The sequence below is a fragment of the Pyxicephalus adspersus genome, chromosome 8 (assembly GCF_032062135.1).
Source record: "Pyxicephalus adspersus chromosome 8, UCB_Pads_2.0, whole genome shotgun sequence".
NCBI lineage: Eukaryota > Metazoa > Chordata > Amphibia > Anura > Pyxicephalidae > Pyxicephalus > Pyxicephalus adspersus.
The window spans coordinates 41,617,516-41,635,381 of record NC_092865.1 but is presented as its reverse complement, the minus strand read 5'-3'; the positions used below and the strand labels follow the sequence as shown (position 1 = coordinate 41,635,381).

Below are 17,866 nucleotides of genomic sequence, written 5' to 3'. Positions count from 1 at the left end.
ACGATCGGTCGTATATATCGTGCATGAACGTTCGTCGTTCGTTTTCCAACGATAATAATTGGAAGTGTGTACGTAGCTTTAGTTTTAAAGTGCTCTAATCCTTCATTGATAGTGATTAGCCGACAAAAAAAAATTCCTAACCCTTTTATTGTGGGAGCTGTTTTCATGTTTTATGTTAGTAAAATTAATAGTTAATTAAATATGCATATTTAGCCCTAAGAATATTTAAAGGGGCCTATAAAAATATGATGGTAGTTGCAAATTTTTTTATGGTATGCAACCAATATATGCACTTTTTATTAAACATATAAAATAACAAAATAAACTTTAGCGCACACACACAAAACATTTTTAAGTTCTTTTTTAGCTCAATATAAACATCTTGATGGTTTTGAGTAAAGTGATATAAAAAGTGTCATGCCTGAACTTTGTGTAGCCTGTGAAATGGTGACAAGCCAAGATAACCAATATTGTCCAAAGGCGATGGATTTAAAATCTTTACAGCTAATCCGTGTTAAGCCAGAAGCTGCTGGTAAGGGAAGGACTGGGTGGCAATTGTGAATTTGTGTCCTGGAAAGGATAAAAAGTGTTAGGCTTGTGGCCCTGAGCAGAGAGAGACCTCCATCAGAGCAAGACTTGCAAAGAGTGACATTATGTCATCCCAGACAGAGGGAAATCTTCCAGCATTGACTTGCTTTGTGTCTGTGAGATGTTATGTGACTGAATGCAAAGAGCATCGGGGAAGTCTATGCCAACAGAATTGTAAAATATGCTGTGCTTGTTTTTTTTTAAAGAAGCTGTATGATTAAGATCATTTGAAATGATGGCATGGTATATTACTCAGTTACATTCCTATAATGTTCAGACTACAAATCACTTTGTTCAGTTTATAAAATATTCCTTTGCAGTTAATAACCCTCCCTTCTTCGTAGCATATAACCACCTGATAAATGTCATTCAACTGCATAATAGCCTTCCCCCAATGGTAGGTGAGCCACTTACCTGTGGAACATAATATTGGCCCATTTATAGGTCTCTTTCGCCCCACAATATGCGGAGTGCTGTGCATCATGGCATTAGGCCGTGTACATGTGTTGTGAGGCATTGTCACCATTGTTACCTGCACCTCATGCAGAGCCTTGCCAGGCAAAGTGCAGATAACTGGATGCACAATAGGAAATGACTGTAATATATCTAGATTCAAATTGAAAAAAAGTATATTTTCTGGTATTCACAAACCTTTTTATAGAATGTAGTTTAAATCCTGCAAATTATAAGAGGGATGTATTAGCAGTAATGAACATGTGCTGCCAGCTATTGCAGCACCATTCAGGTAAAATTATTAATATTACACAGTATTTATATAGCGCCAACATATTACGCAGTGCTGTACAAAGTCTATAGTCATGTCCCTGTCCCTCAAAGGGGTCCACAATCTAATGTCCCTGCCATTTTTATTACAGGTAATTGGGGTGGAGCCAGTTGACCTGACTGCAGGTTTTTGGAATGTGAGAGGAAACCCACGCAAACACAGGGAGAACTTGCAAACTCCATGCAGATATTGTCCTGGCCCAGATTCAAACCTAGCGCTGCAAAAGCCAGAGTGCTAACCTCTGAGCCACCATGCTGGCACATAAACTAATGTATATAATAGCTGCAAACCACACAGAACATGCATTGTGGCGTGCTGCATTGCCAAAGTAGCCTAAGTGCATTTTTTAAAGCTACATGAGCTTCTTTAAAGAGGAAGTAAACCCAAAACAAAAAAAATACACACCCTCAATCTCTCAGAGCAGTCGATCCGTCAGGTTTCTTCCATTGGGTCCTGCGTTGTCCCAGTATCCGTCTTCGGCCAGGTGCCAACATATTCTTCTTTCTCCTCTCTTTTTCCTCCTACGTCACCCAATCTCACGCTGTGCAGGCGCAAGGTCGGGTGANGTAGAAGGGGAAAAAACTTGCCGATCTAGCTGAGCATGCATGAAAACAATTTTTTCCTTATTGATGAAAGGGCTCCTTCTGCACATGCCCAAGATGCCCAAGGAGCAGCCAAAAGCCTTCTGGGATGCGTGATGTAGGTATCCCGGGATGCGCTCCCATTCATTCTTAAACGCCTAGGCGATTGAGAATTAAGGGGGCGGTGCTGGACTTTTTTTTTTTTTTAATCAGGGTGTTCCACAAACAGAAACAGAATTTTTACTTTACATAAAAGTGTTGTCTACCCTTTTATGTAAAGTGCAAATTCTGAGTTTAGGTACGCTTTAACCTTCCTGGTGGTAATCCCAAGTGTGGTAAGGGTTAAAAAAAAACATGCTGTAAGCGGTAACCCTGAGCCACACTCGGGGGTAGCTAAAAACATAAGAAATAAATACTTATCTGGCCCCACAGGCGTCCTCCAGTCTGATCCCATCCACCGGTCCCGTCCTCTTCCTCCGATCTGTCCCCGGTGAGTGCGCTGACGTTCCCCCGGAGTTCCCACTGACCGATGCATGCAAGGGAGCGTGGTGGGAATTTTAAATTATTTTGTATTGGATTCGATACAAAGTAATTGTATTGAATCTAATATAAAGTAATCATTATAATATCTATGTGCTACTGTAGTTATATTACAGGTTTCAGTATTTTAAGCCCTGTTTAACAGATTTTTGTTTTGTTTTATTTATAGTTTATTATTAAATATTGGACATATTTGGGTGAGTTATGGATAAAAATTTCAGTCCTACAATGTAAAATAAATTTCCATGAAAGACAATGTTTTGCTTTTAGACATATAAATCCAGACAGAAATGAATTGCCCAGGTTAGGGATGGGCATATGGAGGCAAGGACCTGGTCCCAGCGTTACCTGAGCTCCCATGGGGGCGGCCATCTTGGTGAGGCTTTGCTTCCTCACCTCAGGGCCTCCAGTAAGGAGAACAATGAGCGGCACAGTAATGGCCGTATGTAGAAAGCAATGACAATATACGTACAGGAAATGTGCTGCCGGAGGAATTCCCGGCTGTACACATAATGACACATAATGGTTAGTATTTGGGTTCAGCATGGCCTCCTATTATTATACAAAGGTATTTCCCATACCAGCAGCCAGGCATACAGTAACACATAATGTGCACATCTCATACATTCACTTTATTTGTAGACTTTCCTCTGTCATCTTCCTTTCCCAGATTTGTGGCTGCAATCTGTGTGGAGCAGTGATAAGGCGAATGTGTCCTTTCCTCTTCCTAAATGTGTGTATGGAGAGCCATGTGTAATAGGGGGAGGGGAGAGGAAGGAGAGCTGGGAGGGGGAGGAAGGAGGAGAGCTGATAAATTAGCCCTGGAGTCACAGGGAGGAGCCTGATCCTGAGAGAAATACAGAGAAAGGGAGCAAAGAAATACAACGACTCATAGCCAAGGACACACAAAAGGATTCTTCAGGATTGGGATCAATATTCCCTGAGCAGACAGTCATAGCGCTCCTCTCCGCTCCTCCCGTGTTGGTTTATGGAGAAGAATAAAATGGTTTCGCAGGTAAGTGTGCCCGGGCTCCATGTCCATATTAGTGCAAAGCCTGCGCCCCCTCCCCCTCACCTCTCCCCATTCTTTGTGTTTCTTTGTTTCTGGCCATAATTGGTTCCATGTGTGTGATCCGCTCTCTGCCATTCTGGGCGAACACATTCGCAGCGTGTAACACCCCCTCCCCCCCCCATATTGAACGTTTCGTCTGCTTTTCCATTACGTGTAGGTAGACTGGCCCTGCTTTCACACAGCGAATTGTGCCAGAAGTATGGCGAATGTGGTGTGTTGGGTTGTATGGATGGCAGGCAGTGGCGATCATGGAGGTTGGGGCATTCCCAGGATATTGCAGATTGCGCAGGGAATCCTGCAGAGGGGACCGCATAGTCTGGGAGGAGGGGGCAGCTATGAGAAGGTGAAAGCAGGCAGAGACGTGTGAATCAGACAGATGAATGTTTTCCTGGGGAAGCAGGAGGATCCCTGCACCTTGTTGCAGCACTGAGCTTTTGTGGCTGGGATAACCCTTCTCCTTAGGGAAAGGAAGGAAGGAAGGGGGGGCTTTGCACACTGCCATCTCACATGGCCTGTCTACAGTAAGATCATTCCCACTGCATTCACCCTGTTTTCACCATTCCATTGACATGGCTGAAAACAAACATCACTGTCATAATGCTTCCAGTATTAAAAAGTTTTGTGGCGTTGGACCGGATCATAAATAAATAAATCCACTGCATGGTATAAATAAACCTGCAAATGTGAATTTCCTAATGAGGATGGATCCATCTATTATCCATGTATCGGTATATTCACATATCGCTATATTCACCTAGTGTGATCACCTACTGGCTGTCATTTTAATAAAATCTGGACTTTCACCCCCATGGTCCTCCCTGCTGTTGATAAATGTCTGGATGCTTCCAGCTACATTTGTATGTTGGGGATCTTACTATTTCATATATAAGAATGGGAAGGGTTTTGTATTAGCGGGACTGGCAATGGATTCAGAATGTGTAAAGAGAAATGGGGAGATTGGAACACAACACACGCTTGTAACACCGCACTGCAATGTTGTCGGTGTAAATGAAATGGCCGAAGTCGTATGTTTTGTGAATAAATGGGGCCGCTAGTGAGAAAATAAAATTCTTTGTATTGTACGTGGGTACAAGGAAAATTCATGCATTGGATATATTCATGGTTATAGCATTGGATTTCATTGATTTACAGTTACTATTTTTTGTTTTTGTGCATGGAATATTGTTCCTGGTATTGTGTGAAACATTCACATCATGACAATATATTGTTCTGATAAATGTTTTCCTGTCAGTATTGTTTAGATGGCTGATTTTGATCATTTTTCAGACATTTTACCAGTGATCTTGATGTGGCAGACAGGCAAAAATATCATTTTCATATATAATACAGACCAAACCCTAAGCTAATAGTCCCTGAACTTAAGTCTAGGGCCACATTGGTGAATAAATGTTCCTGAGAAGTGATTGCTTGTTGACACTTCTCTGATGAGCAGCACAGGGATATTTCAATTTGCTGCAAGTGTAACCCTGAACTCATTAGAACAATATAACATATTTATCTGCAGTTCTCTTACATAACCAATTATGTTTACTGAAAGGGAATCTGTCACTAAACAATACCTGCGTGCGAAGTCTTACATTGAAGCTGCCATTTTACAATTCCTGGCAAAACTGTTTTATGAGCGGGATATCACTGGATGTATTGGGGTTAAGGAACTCCAAAGAGATGTATAGATAATTCTTTTGCTGCCAATCAGTGAAATCTAGTGAAAGGTAATAACCGGTGTCAATTTCTTTTCTGCTCTGATGCCACACAGCCGGAATGATTTTTTGTTACCTGGTAGAATGGAAGTTGGTATTTTGAAAGGCATAAATATCGATATGTAAATGGTGAGAGCTATGGGTAAAACTTATACATGATTTGGGGCTTTTGCAGAACAGTAATAAAGATATCAGTGTGGGAAGATGATTATTCTCTATTATCAGAAAGGGATTTCTGCTGCTGTTTTTATTGAAGCAATGATTTATACAACCATTGTCTCCAGGGTTTGTGAACCTTCTAGGACAGTGACCAAAATAGTTTCTCTGCTCTTCATTCTACGTAGTAATGCTCCGTGTGTCCTGATAAAGATATGTTACATTGGACACGTTGGCATTCTGCATGTATTTTTGAGTTTAAAACAAGACCTTTTTTTTTTTTTTTTAATGGTTCTGTCTGTATTTTGCACACCCTGACAATGCTGGTTCTAAGACTTTGGTACACAGAAATATTTTTAGATTCTATTTCAATAAAACTATGGGAGGACAAAAGGAAATTTAGGTAAAATCTACTCCAGAATGATTGCAAAACAAAACTTTTCTCATCTTTGGTACGGTGTTGCATGCATCTTTTTTTCTTTCTACACTTGAGACCCTTATAAAGTAAGTTTACTACTACTGGCGCTATTAAGTACAACAGATATTCAAAGAGACTTTTCTGGGAAAATTGACCAGAATGTTTAATATGTATAAACTCTCTAGGGCAGTGTTTCTCAACCAGGATCCGTGGAACCCTAGGGTTCATCCAGAGGTTGCAAGGGATTCCACCAATGATCTTTTTTGGCTATCTGTAAGAGTGATATTGTTCCCAATGGCCAGCAACGTAGGAGGCTTTCTTCCCACTATTGTGGTCAAGGCATATAGCAATAATAGCAAGGGTTCTTTACGACCTGAGGAAGTTCAAGGATTTCGCCCAAGTTAAAAAGGACAAGAAAACCTGGTCTAGGTACTTTAATTATTAATCCGAGTGCACAATTGGCATAAGTGACAGGGGTGCCCATGTGTCACCCCCTCTCATGTCAGGGTAGTGTGTAATTTTACTTGGCCCCTCTTTCACTTTTTCTGCTGTATTAATGAGTAAGAAGCTTAAGTTGCCTGTGATGAATTAAACAAAAAAATAAGACCTTGTCATGGATAGGACTTTTTCAATCTTTTAGGTAATTTCTGTATAAAAATCGTGATTTGAGTGTTGAACCTCCATCTTCAGGCTTTCCTTGTAATTGGGCCATAGATTCTACTATTAGTAGGTCTGCTTTGCTATACTGCAGTTTCTTTTAAGATTTTGCTGCTGAGAAATTGTGATGCTTCTTATTAGTGTTGCAAAGGGTCAAAGGAGGTCAGTTGGCAGTAACCTAGAATTCTGATTCCGATAATAAGGCGTTCTGGATGTGGGCATCTTAAAGTAGATGTTTCTATTGTGTAGATATGTTTTTCGTAGCAATTAAACTGCACATACTGAAATTTCCAAAAAGTTCAGGCAGAACATGTTATTTCTGTAATAAACTTAAACTGGAATCTTTTAAAAATCAGATTCTGTAGGAAATGTGCATACAGTTCTTTTTAGATTATACACTACCTCTATTTGGTTACTAGTACATTCTAAAACAAAAGGTTTTTTTTTTTTTTCCCTGATCGCAGAACAAATCTGGTCTGCCTCCACATTCCCTACTCTTGTTTCATCTGTTCCAGCAGGCAAGGTCTGCTTTCAATCAAAGACAGGATAGGGTGGGCAGTGAGCTAAAAGGGGGATGGTTAATTGAGAAACCGTGTTTGGAGGAAAATTAGCTGCAGTCACTTTAAGTGATGTCAGCCTGCTTTGGTGATCCTTTTGTGAAGAGGTCACAGGCCCAGCTGTTGTATGACCCTTCCTTGTTCTTGATGCTGAGAGAGGACAAATGGGCACATGGCTGAGTCCTAAATGCCTGCTGCGGCATTTTGAATTTGTATTGATCTTGTAACCTATTAGGTTTTTTTTTATACAGAGGTGATCAGCCCTTGATGGGATGGTAACTTATGAAAACTTTATATTAAAGTTCTACATAACACTTTGTTGTTCATACATAATGTTGGTGAAGAATGGTTACCACATATGCCACCAGGATATTATATCTGGGTCAAAGTAACATAAAAGTTAATTGATGAGAAGCAGCCCTCAACTGCTCTTAAACTAGGGTATTGTTAAAAACATTCATCATCATCATCATCATCATTTGTCTTCCATCCATTATTTTATAGCCCAGATGTTTTCCTGCAGTTGTTTTTCCGACGCTACTTGCAGCATCTCGGGACAAATTGCCAGTCTATAGGTGTACAACCATATACACAAGCACAAGAAATAAAAACATACTGCTTCACAACCACATACATATAAGCGTTTGGAGAATCCCATGGCCATTGCTTATAACTACTAATGGGGGCCAAATGGTTGCAAGTAGGCACCTGGGAGCTGTACCTGGGAGCCACTTGAATGCATTGAATGCATTTGCAGTGAGATTCTTCCTCCAAAGGAGGAAAACCATCACACAGCTAGAAGGGACATGTCTCTTTTAACAACCGTGTGCACAAATTGTTTTTAAGCTGCTACCATTCATTTGAATGGGAGTGGTTGGATGCAGAGGTAAGCCTGAGTGAGCTACAACACTGTGGTTAACTGCAAGTCTGAAGTGAGCCTAAAGCTACGTACACACGTCAGATTTTTATCGCCCCATAATCGGCATCGTCCAGATATCGGGCGAAGATCTGTCGTGTGTACAGTCGGTGTCGTTCATCGTCCGAACGACCGTCCTGGCGGATCCACGGACGATGAACGACGACCGATCCTAATGAAAGGGAAGGGGGAGAGCGCGCTGCAGGTGCCGCTCCGTCGCTCTCCCCCTCCCCTCTCCATAGAGCATGCATCGTGTAGTCCTTTGTCGTTGGAAAGGATCGTGAAAGATCCTTTCCAACGACAAAAATTGCACGTGTGTACGCGGCTTAATGCTTCGTAATCTGAGAACAGCAACATTTGCATGAGGGATCTATTTGTTTGTTTATGATCAGCCCCGTATATCAATGCTATGGGAGAAAAGTATCTAAAAAATATTTATTTTCCGGGAATTGGAGTGACTGCTTTGTGGAAGTTGACAATGATATTTGGTACTGTCTATAGCCGCTATTCACTGTTTTTACTTGCAGTTCACAAACAAGTGCAGTCATTTTTGGGGAATACTGCCATTTTTGGGTTTTTTAAGGTGGGGTGGTAAGAGCAGACCTTAAATTGCAGTGATTGGAACTAACACATTTTGGATAGATTTAAAGAATTGACATTCCTGGAATGTTTTATTGCAGTTTGAGGCTGCATGGAGAGATTCACTTCCTGCCTGGTAAAAAGGTCGTCTCACCAGGACAGGAAGTAAAGGAAATTTGCTAACAGCTAAACAGAAGTAAAAAGAAAAAAGTTATTTTAGAGTTAAGAATGCTAGAGCCTCTTCATCGTTTTATTGTTGTCTATTTCCTTGCTGCAGACTTTTCTTCACTTTCTGCCTGGTAAAAGTTTGTTGTAACTGAGGGAAAATTTCTCGAATATAGTCTCTGATAGCAACAAAACTTGTCCAGGCACATAACTTGTTCCGTTGTATCCAAAACTGAAAATGGGTATAATTATGCTTTTAATTCCCCTATTTCTGTGGTATGAGGTTACTTTGTAACTTCATTCTTTTTTTTCCTTCTTTGGTCTTCATTCCTTTATTTCCTACACTGCTGTTCTGGAAGCTTCCATGATTATCTGTTTCCAGGCTGTCTCCCCAACCACATTTTACTTTATGTGACATTCCTCTATTCCCTATCTCTTCTGTTTTACTTTTTTATTTTAATATTATTTATGCTTGCTACATCCTCACTATGCATCCATATTATCTGCCAGGTCTCCCCCCTATTTTCTATGTTACTTCACTGTATTTATTCTCTGCTTTACCCGGACAAGTTTATTTTCTGTCAGGTTTTCCCCATTGTCTGTCCTCTGTATTCTATTAGAACTGTTTCCTCAATTTTCATGGTAAATCATACCAATCCATTCACATTCTATTCCACACACAATTTCTCACAGTAGCAACTACTACATTCAGCACTCTTTTATACCCTGGGTGCCTCAGTTCTGTCAGCTTTTTATAAATATATATATATTTTCCCTGTGATCTCAATTTTTCCCCTAATGGTACACTTTCCTTGGTATGCTTCAGAACACTGTCTCCATTGTTTTTGTCTGGCTTAGTGCAGACAAATTACAGAGCGGATATTAAATTCTACCTGATATCCTAAATATTTAGGAATCTTGAATGTTCTAAGCCCTTTCTTTCTGTGCACCAGCCCTAACGCATTCTGCTTGGGATGGTCCAGAAAAGGGAGGTCCATATTTTCAGCTAGAAAAAGTTTGAGAACGATAGTTTGGGTATATAGTAATATACATATAAATGTTCATAGGTATGGGGAAACATTGAAAATGTTGCAGCTTTCTAGTCATGATCACCTTGCTCCATTGTCTTCTCAATATTAAAGTTAAGTTGTCTCTTGGATGTTTACAAATGTTCATCCTGCTCATTTATAGTTATCTGATCATCAAATATACTTGTATACCATAAGAACAGTACTAAGTCTTAACCCTGAAAATGTATGTGTAGCCCATAGATTTTCCATTGTATTGTCTTGGTGGTCATCTGGGCAAATAGAGAGGAACACAGACCACAATAAAAGTTGAGTGGGACATTTCTTTTTCCAAGACTTTTTAAAATTAAAAGGTTTGGCTATATATACTATAATTTTTTTTTTTGCTAATAATTATTGTATACTAATTGTATGGTAAACAAAAGAATATATATTACCCAGCTATTATAGACAAAAGAACTAAGAATATTGTGTATGAAACAAGAGGAATCCAATCTGGCTCCAGTCAAAGATGAATTTCTTTTGGATAGGCCTGGGGAAAGTGTGACATTGATTTCATCTTCATTTCTGTTCCTGTGACAGCAGGACCACAAATAAGAGAAGCAGATGTCACAGGACACACCAGTGACCTGACAATGATTTAACCCATTGTCATCAAATAACATTTTGTTGTAATTTGTCTGGACATATATTAAGTTTTAAAATCAATCTGAATGTTACTTTTCATTTATTCTGTTTATTTACCAAATGCTAAAAAATCCTTAGACTACGTTTGTACAAACATCATATCATGTTAGATCAGACCATTTTTTATGTTCTTACATGTTGGCCATCTCCAGGCCTTCTCTGGGATTTGTCCTCTTTGCAGATAATACTTCTAAACACCCCTTGGCTATTTTTCATTTTTTTTTATTTTCACACCATGTGTGGAATGTGTATTGTGTCATATTATGGGAATGCTGAAACTGAATCTACTAGAAAAGATTTGTCCTCTATGTGCATCTACCTCTAGACCTTAACTTTGCTCGCTTATAACTCAATGTGGCCATAAGATCAGAACTGCCAAAAACTAACCCAGAAGAAAAATCTTTTTGATTTATTTTTTTTCTTATTTATTAATCCTGTTTGTTTTGGTCCTTTGGTGTATGTATCGCCTATTTTACCAGTTTTATGGGGTTGTATGTGTAATTCCCAGTGGATGAAAGGTAACAGAAATTGACTGATTTGCTTCAGAGATTTTCCAGCTCTACATGACAAAAGGAAAATGATGAATTATAGTTAATATGGGCTGCTAGTCTTCAGGCATTAATAAATAATAAATATATATATATATATATATATATATAATGATAAATGTAGCTTAGCCTCCTAACATAAGCCTCACCTAGTCTGTGCATTTTCTGTAAGTAATATTCAAATTTAACTGACCTGCCTTTTTCCATTGATTTTTCTCTAGCAGTTCTGCAAACCTTGTGAAGTTTAGCACTGGCTCTGTGTGCTTGCACAGAAGGATTGGAGGAGGGTGGGGGTGAAGCTTAGAACATGCAGTGCATCACACAGATTCATGGCAAGAATTAGAATGGGTAGAGAAGAGTGCACTGATTTAGGAAAGGTATTGCATTTGGTGGACTGTACAGATGAAAGTACCAATATACCTAAAATCTGGCCATCTTCTTATTGGTAAAAGTAAGTGAATACAGTTTATTATACTTTATACACATTATAGGATGAAATTATTATGATTTATTATTTTTGAAAAGACTCGGACTGTTCAAATTACTTGGTGAATTCTTAGTTGGTGAAATTGGTTTTGGAATTTAGGAGAGCTTTAGTTATAAGGCTTGCTGACATACTGTGCATATACAACTAAAGAATCTAGGTCAATCTACAAAGCTTTATATTAGTATTGTAATTTGTCACTGGCCCTTTTTCTTTCTAAATAATTTTACTTAGGCTATAGTCACACTAGCGGTGAGGTTGTGTTGCTTTTACCTCTTCCTCGCTTCAGGGAACTGCTACCTTGCAGGGGACACAAAACTTGTAGGTTCTGCTGGCATGTAAAAAATGTTTTTAAAAAGTTTTCATTTTAACTCCAGGTTCAAGAAAAAAAATCTTTACACTGCTAATATAATCCATTGCTCCTTTTTTAATCACAGGGATGTAAAGTGCTTTTAGGAAGTGTTTTCCTTATTGTCCCACCTCCGTTATCGTTACAGACCCCCAAAATTTTTTCCAGCGGTGCAAGGCTGATGGTCACTTCTAGGTGGTTTCTTCTGCCAGCTGCTAAATTACACAGTTACTCATAGACAGACAATAATTTAGGCTGCACACATCTTTAAAAATATATATTTATTATTCACAAAGATTTGTTGGGGCTTGTGTTCTAGGCATACTTACACTGGTGAGCCAGGACTTCTGCTTTAAAAATCCAGTTAAAGGAATAATTAGAATCAGCAGACTGAATGCAAACTCCTTTACAGTCAGATCTGCTCCATATAAGCCATAGCTATTTTGACCTTTGCCATTAGAGTAAAGCTGCCAGCACACATTTACAACAAACCAGAAATGTAAGATTTAAAAAGTAAATCCTGTAAAGATCAGAACTGTTTTTTTTTACATATCTGGCTATTCCCTGAGCATTGTCAAATGCTTTATAGACATAGGTGAAGGAATCCATTTTTGGATATCATGAGTGTTTAGGTTTGTCCTAAAACAACACAAGTAATGTCAGAAAATGTTCTATTTTTTTAGTTTTGAGTGGTGCAGATCTTTCCCTGTTTTATTGAAATGGGCAAAGGAAGTGGTGAACCTTGAATGTGACACCTCAGTCTGGCTTGTTTGTAAAACTAGGCTGTCCATAGTAAAGCAAGTTTTAAAAAAGATTGTCTCATTCAGTAGATTATGGATCAAATATTTAGATACAGCCACGCCATCCATTTAGTTTATGATTCGAATATCTATATTCTCAGAATTGAAACCCTTCTATGTTTTCACCTGTCTGGAATGTGTATACAGTTATAGATCCCTATGAGAAATAAAGTCAGAAGTAAAAGACATGGAATTTATGAGCTTTACACATTAACTATATATCAGGAGTAGGTAATTCTAGATGTGTGCTGCTGTCAATTATTCTGTGGGTTTTTTATCTTAAGAAATATAGTCTGTTTACTTAGCAGAGCAAGTGATCATTCTGCATGAGATTAGTTTAGTAAATAGGAAGAAGAGTGTAGTAAATATGGTGAAAATTCACTTTGCAAAGCATACCCAATCATATGCAAAGCTGTGAGTTTGTGTGTGTGCAGAATGTTAAACTTGTCAGCTCTTTTCATTAAGTAATGTTTTTTTCCAAGCGATATTTCTTTCCACTGTTCTGCGTTTTGCTTTTTTCATAACCATAAAACTTAGTCTGGACACATATATGCAAGAGGAAAGTAAAGAGTAAATGGCAAAATACAATAAATATTTACAATAGGTTGCATCTTTGTCTCTAGTTGAGAGCTAAATATTATATTAATACTATTAAATAATTTGCAGAAATGGGAATCTTTTTAAAAATCAGTCTTTATCTCCTGTCCAAACAGTCCTAATAACTTTTTTAAAATATACCTGGTTTATCGGTTATTCTGATTTTATCTATGAAAAATATTCCAGTTCAAGTTAATGTTTATTGAGCTGCATGCAGAGTTTTATTATTATTATTATTATTATTATTATTAATAATAAACAGGATTTATATAGCACCAACATATTATGCAGCGCTGTACATTAAATAGAGTTTAAGGTCATATTTGTGTTTATGTATGGTGATAACTGGTAATGGTCACTTCTTCTGTAGAGGAAGGGTATTTTTAATGATGACCATGATTTAAGATGAAATCTTTTAATCCTTATCTGAGTAATCCAATCTGTTAATCAGATTGGAACAGATTCTGCTGTAATCTCTTGTTTCATGGTGGGATATGGGATAATGCGGGATTATCTGGAAAAGGAAACACTTGGATTATAGATTTGAAAGGTAATTACCACACCATACACAGTTTACTTTCTGATTGTGCAAGAACAGTTCCTTGGCACCTAACATTTACCACAACTGTTTAATACAGACACATTAAATGTACACATAATTATATTAGGCAATTAGATAGTTCTTCTGGGTAATCCATATTTGGTTGGGCTAGCTATGTGTGTGCAGCCGACTGGCAATTATTTTTTAAGTTTTGTCATTCAGTTTTAATCTGTTATTTTTACCATACAGTGCACGCAGGCAGTCAATTTGGTCATATGGTCATAACTATCATATATTTCATGGCTTCATTTACCATAGTTGTCTTGCTGAAATACAAATTTTATTGTATTAAAGAATGGCTCCCTTTATCAGGAATTTTACCTTTGCAGGATCCTCATACGTTATGTTGATTGTCATAGTTTTTTATTTGGGAACCTTTCATTTATGTTGATATAGTTACAGGATTAGGTTTTTTTTCTGTAGCTGCATAAACATTTGCTATATATGTGTGGCCATAAAAAGACATTTCCTTTTAGAGAAAGTTGTTTTTTTTTTGTTTTTTTTTAACTTTTTGTCAACCCAGTTTCCATGTGAACAGAAGATGTGCAGGGACCGGCATCACTGCAGTATTTTCGGACTCTTTCCTAGCATCTTGCTCTGTTAAGAACATTATGTGACAAAATGTTTTTCAAGGGGACCATCTGAACCATCCCTTATTAAAAAACAGTTTGTGAATTATGTAACTTTGTAATTTTATAGCATACTCTGGGTAAGCATGGGATGTTGCTCACAGGAGTGTTAATAATGTTCATAATACATTATTATTATGTATTTATATAGCACCAATTTATTACACAGCATTGTACATTAAATAGGGGTTGTAAACATAGACACAGGTGCAAGAGACCTTGATTGGCTTTGTACATTAAAGTTGGTTTGGTATTCATATCTTTAAATTACTTGTCTACATTCTGCAACTTTATACCTTGTTCAGTTTTTTAAGTTTATATGTGTGCAAAAAATCTTAAAGCGAATATATTGGCTTTTCAATGTTTTGTAAGTATAGAAGTGGTCATAAATCCAGGGTTGGACTACAAACACATCTCCCGTTATCCCTTTTACATGAAAAGAGGTGTAGAAATGGCTTGAAAAATGCCTTGAAAAGAAGATTTAAAAAATGATTTCATCAGCTCATGGGAAGTAATGAGAACACTCAATTTCTGGCAAAATAACATGGGTTTTTCTGTAATTGCTAAAAATAAATATCGCCTGGAAAAATAAAAACAAATGCTGCCACATTTACATGCTAGTAAGCTGTAATATATTTTTGTACTGAGGTTTAGATATAGATTTTTAGTCAAGTGTAGTGATGCATCTTGCATAGACTGCTCATGTACAGTAATTAGTGTTTTTTTTTTTAATGTAGTAATTTAAACATCATATTGGTTGACTAGAAAGCGAGACCTGAGATTGTATAGATAATAGCAAATAATTACTGTACAGCTGGAGTTACTCACCAGCATTTTGTCGTGTATGTTGTAGTATTTGTAAAAGAAACGTGGTGGCGCAAACTGCCACCTTTTGTTACATTACCCTTTTTACATTCAAATATGTAATACTTAATGTTATGCAGGGCAATGGGGGCTGATACTTACAGTTACTTGAATACTATATAGGTTAGGTGTTTATTTTTAATCTACACATAGGAAAAAGGCAGAGTGGAAAAGCTCAATTTACTTATCCAAGTTTGCATTCTCTTCACCCTGAAATATTTATTTCCCTGCTGAATAATTTAGAAGATGCTTAGTAGGCAGGGACAGGGTATCTGCCTGTCATCTGCAACATAAGAGAACAGTGAAAGTGAAGACGGTGACAATATTGTTTGGTAAAGTGGCTTATGGCTAAAATGTTGAATTCCTTGTTTTGTCAAGTAAGGAAAACTGAGTTGCCTTCTGGTAAGGTTAGAATGTGGGTTTGATATTTGCTGTCTTTTGGGGCTGCTCGTCTTGGCCTTAGTGGTGTCAAAGCCTATTCCTTTTATATCCTCATGTCTGGGCATTATGCCACAACTCGGTTTTATAGTATGATGGCAGGCAGTCTGTGAATTGTTAAGTAAATTTGTGACAATGTGTAGACATCCGTTTTCTAGGACAATGAGTAACAACGAGGCTGGTCTGTCTCAGCTACAAATAGGTCTCTAATGCAGGGTAGGACCAACCAACCCTTCCTCCTGCACTGTAGAAGTAATAAGGCAGATCATGTAAAGATTTTTCACTTTGGCCCATACATCTGTACCTTTATTATTCTCAGTTTTAAAGTATTCTTGCTAAACCAATATTAAAATAGTTGTTATGCATGCCATTTAAAAAACAAAATGGTATCCTAAAGCTAAGTTAGCATAGATGAGCAGAACAGTTAAAGCTTCCTAGATGTAGGTAACTGTGGCCACCAGGCAAATATTGCAATCTGCATGTTGTCTGTTGCATAGAAATTAAAAAGGCCGGTCATTTACCAACTGTCCATCCACAATTTTTTTGTCCTTCTATCTTTCAGCTGGTAGACTTCCAGGCACCTAAAAAATGTGGAGATCATCCATGTGAACCAGCTCTTTATCCTTGTGTGCGAAAATGCCATTTTGTCTACCTAGGGCATATTTTGAAAATAAACCCAATATGTTATACAAAGCAGCAACCATGAGTTTGGAAGTGAAAATTCTAAATTAATGCTGCACACGCTAATACAGAGTAGTTCTCATGAGCCCCCTAAGATGGGACTGCCTAGGTGCTCATATGTGCACGCTTCAGAGTCTGGTGGATTTACTAATTGTCCTGCATCCTTAGCCTCACTATTAAGCGAGCACAGAAAATATATGCATATCCTTCAATTTGTAATGTCCATAGTTTGTGCACTAGGGCATTTTATATATAATGTTATCCACAACAGTATAAAAGTGCATCAAATGCATAAATGATATTGTGCTAAACAACCTAATTTCGTTTTAAGGCTCTGAGACAAGAATGCAGATCAGGGATGTTAGCTTTGAATAAAAAAATCTGTAAGACATTACCATGGTCGAAGGCATATACACTTCTCATCTTATAGGGTTCACTTATGATTTTGCTCGGTACACCACCAAGACGGGCTTGAAATAGTGCAGAATGTATAATAATCTTTCTTTGTGCTATAACACATTACTTACATTGTTTTCCTGTCCCTGACTTAATCCTTTTGCAATTTATAATAAATAATAACAATGAATAATAAAATCTTTGATAACATGAAGGTGACACAGTCTGTTGTGTTGCTTGCTCAGCTTCTGTCACTGGGACGCCACACTGGTGAACCAAGAATTGGTGAGAGTGTAAGCGTTTCAACGTTTATTCAGAAAAATCCAGCTGTCTATTCAATCTTTGCAGTGGTCCTGGGTGCTCTAATGAGCCAGATGTGCTCAGCTCCTGTAGGCTTGTTTTTTTCCTGTAGTGGTAAATAATACCAAATATTATTCTAATACCTGATATGATTTTTATGATCTTCCTCTAATATTTGTGAGTTTTATATATATTTTTTTCATTCCTTATCTCTTACTATTCTTGGGACTTCCTTTGTGCCTTTTAATGAGAAATATTTAGTATTTGTGACTACCCAACTTTTGTTGTGAGACTTTCATACTTTTTACTTTATTTGAGATTAGACCCATTTGAAGTAGTATGTAGCCTAGATAGCTTTGTTTCTAGGAATTTTCATGTGTAATTTCCAGTGTTTTTTTTTTTTTTTTTTTTAAATCATTGCATTTTCAATTGTCGTATTCTCATATTTCTACATTCTCCCTGTTTCTCTAATTTTCATAAATTTGCTAACTCTTTTGTCCATCTCTGGAAATGCATTTAACCAGATTTCTTATACCTTTACGTCCCTAGTGAAGGGTGGATCTCTGCAGTCTTAATAACTTCCAGATGTTGTAACTGACGTGCTGTTCATGCCACATCATACTTGCTGCTTTAATTTTTGTTCTTTAAGAATTATTTGGCCTGTGAGTGCGACATATATATATATATATATATATATATATATATATATATATATATATATATATATATA

General features: G+C 37.6%; 1 protein-coding gene across 12 annotated transcripts in view; it reads left to right on the top strand.

Moving 5' to 3' along the window:
* The window catches only part of RBFOX2 (RNA binding fox-1 homolog 2), a 176,694-nt gene that overhangs the window by 106,273 nt on the left and 52,555 nt on the right, over positions 1-17,866 (top strand). The window contains exon 1 of one of the 12 annotated variants that reach the window (XM_072420187.1): positions 3,331-3,508. The exons of the other annotated variants lie outside the window; for them this stretch is intronic. Coding sequence (XP_072276288.1) covers positions 3,482-3,508 — 27 coding nt within the window. The 5' untranslated portion in view covers positions 3,331-3,481. Of the gene's footprint in view, positions 1-3,330; positions 3,509-17,866 lie in introns of those variants that run through there. 12 annotated transcript variants of the gene reach the window in all.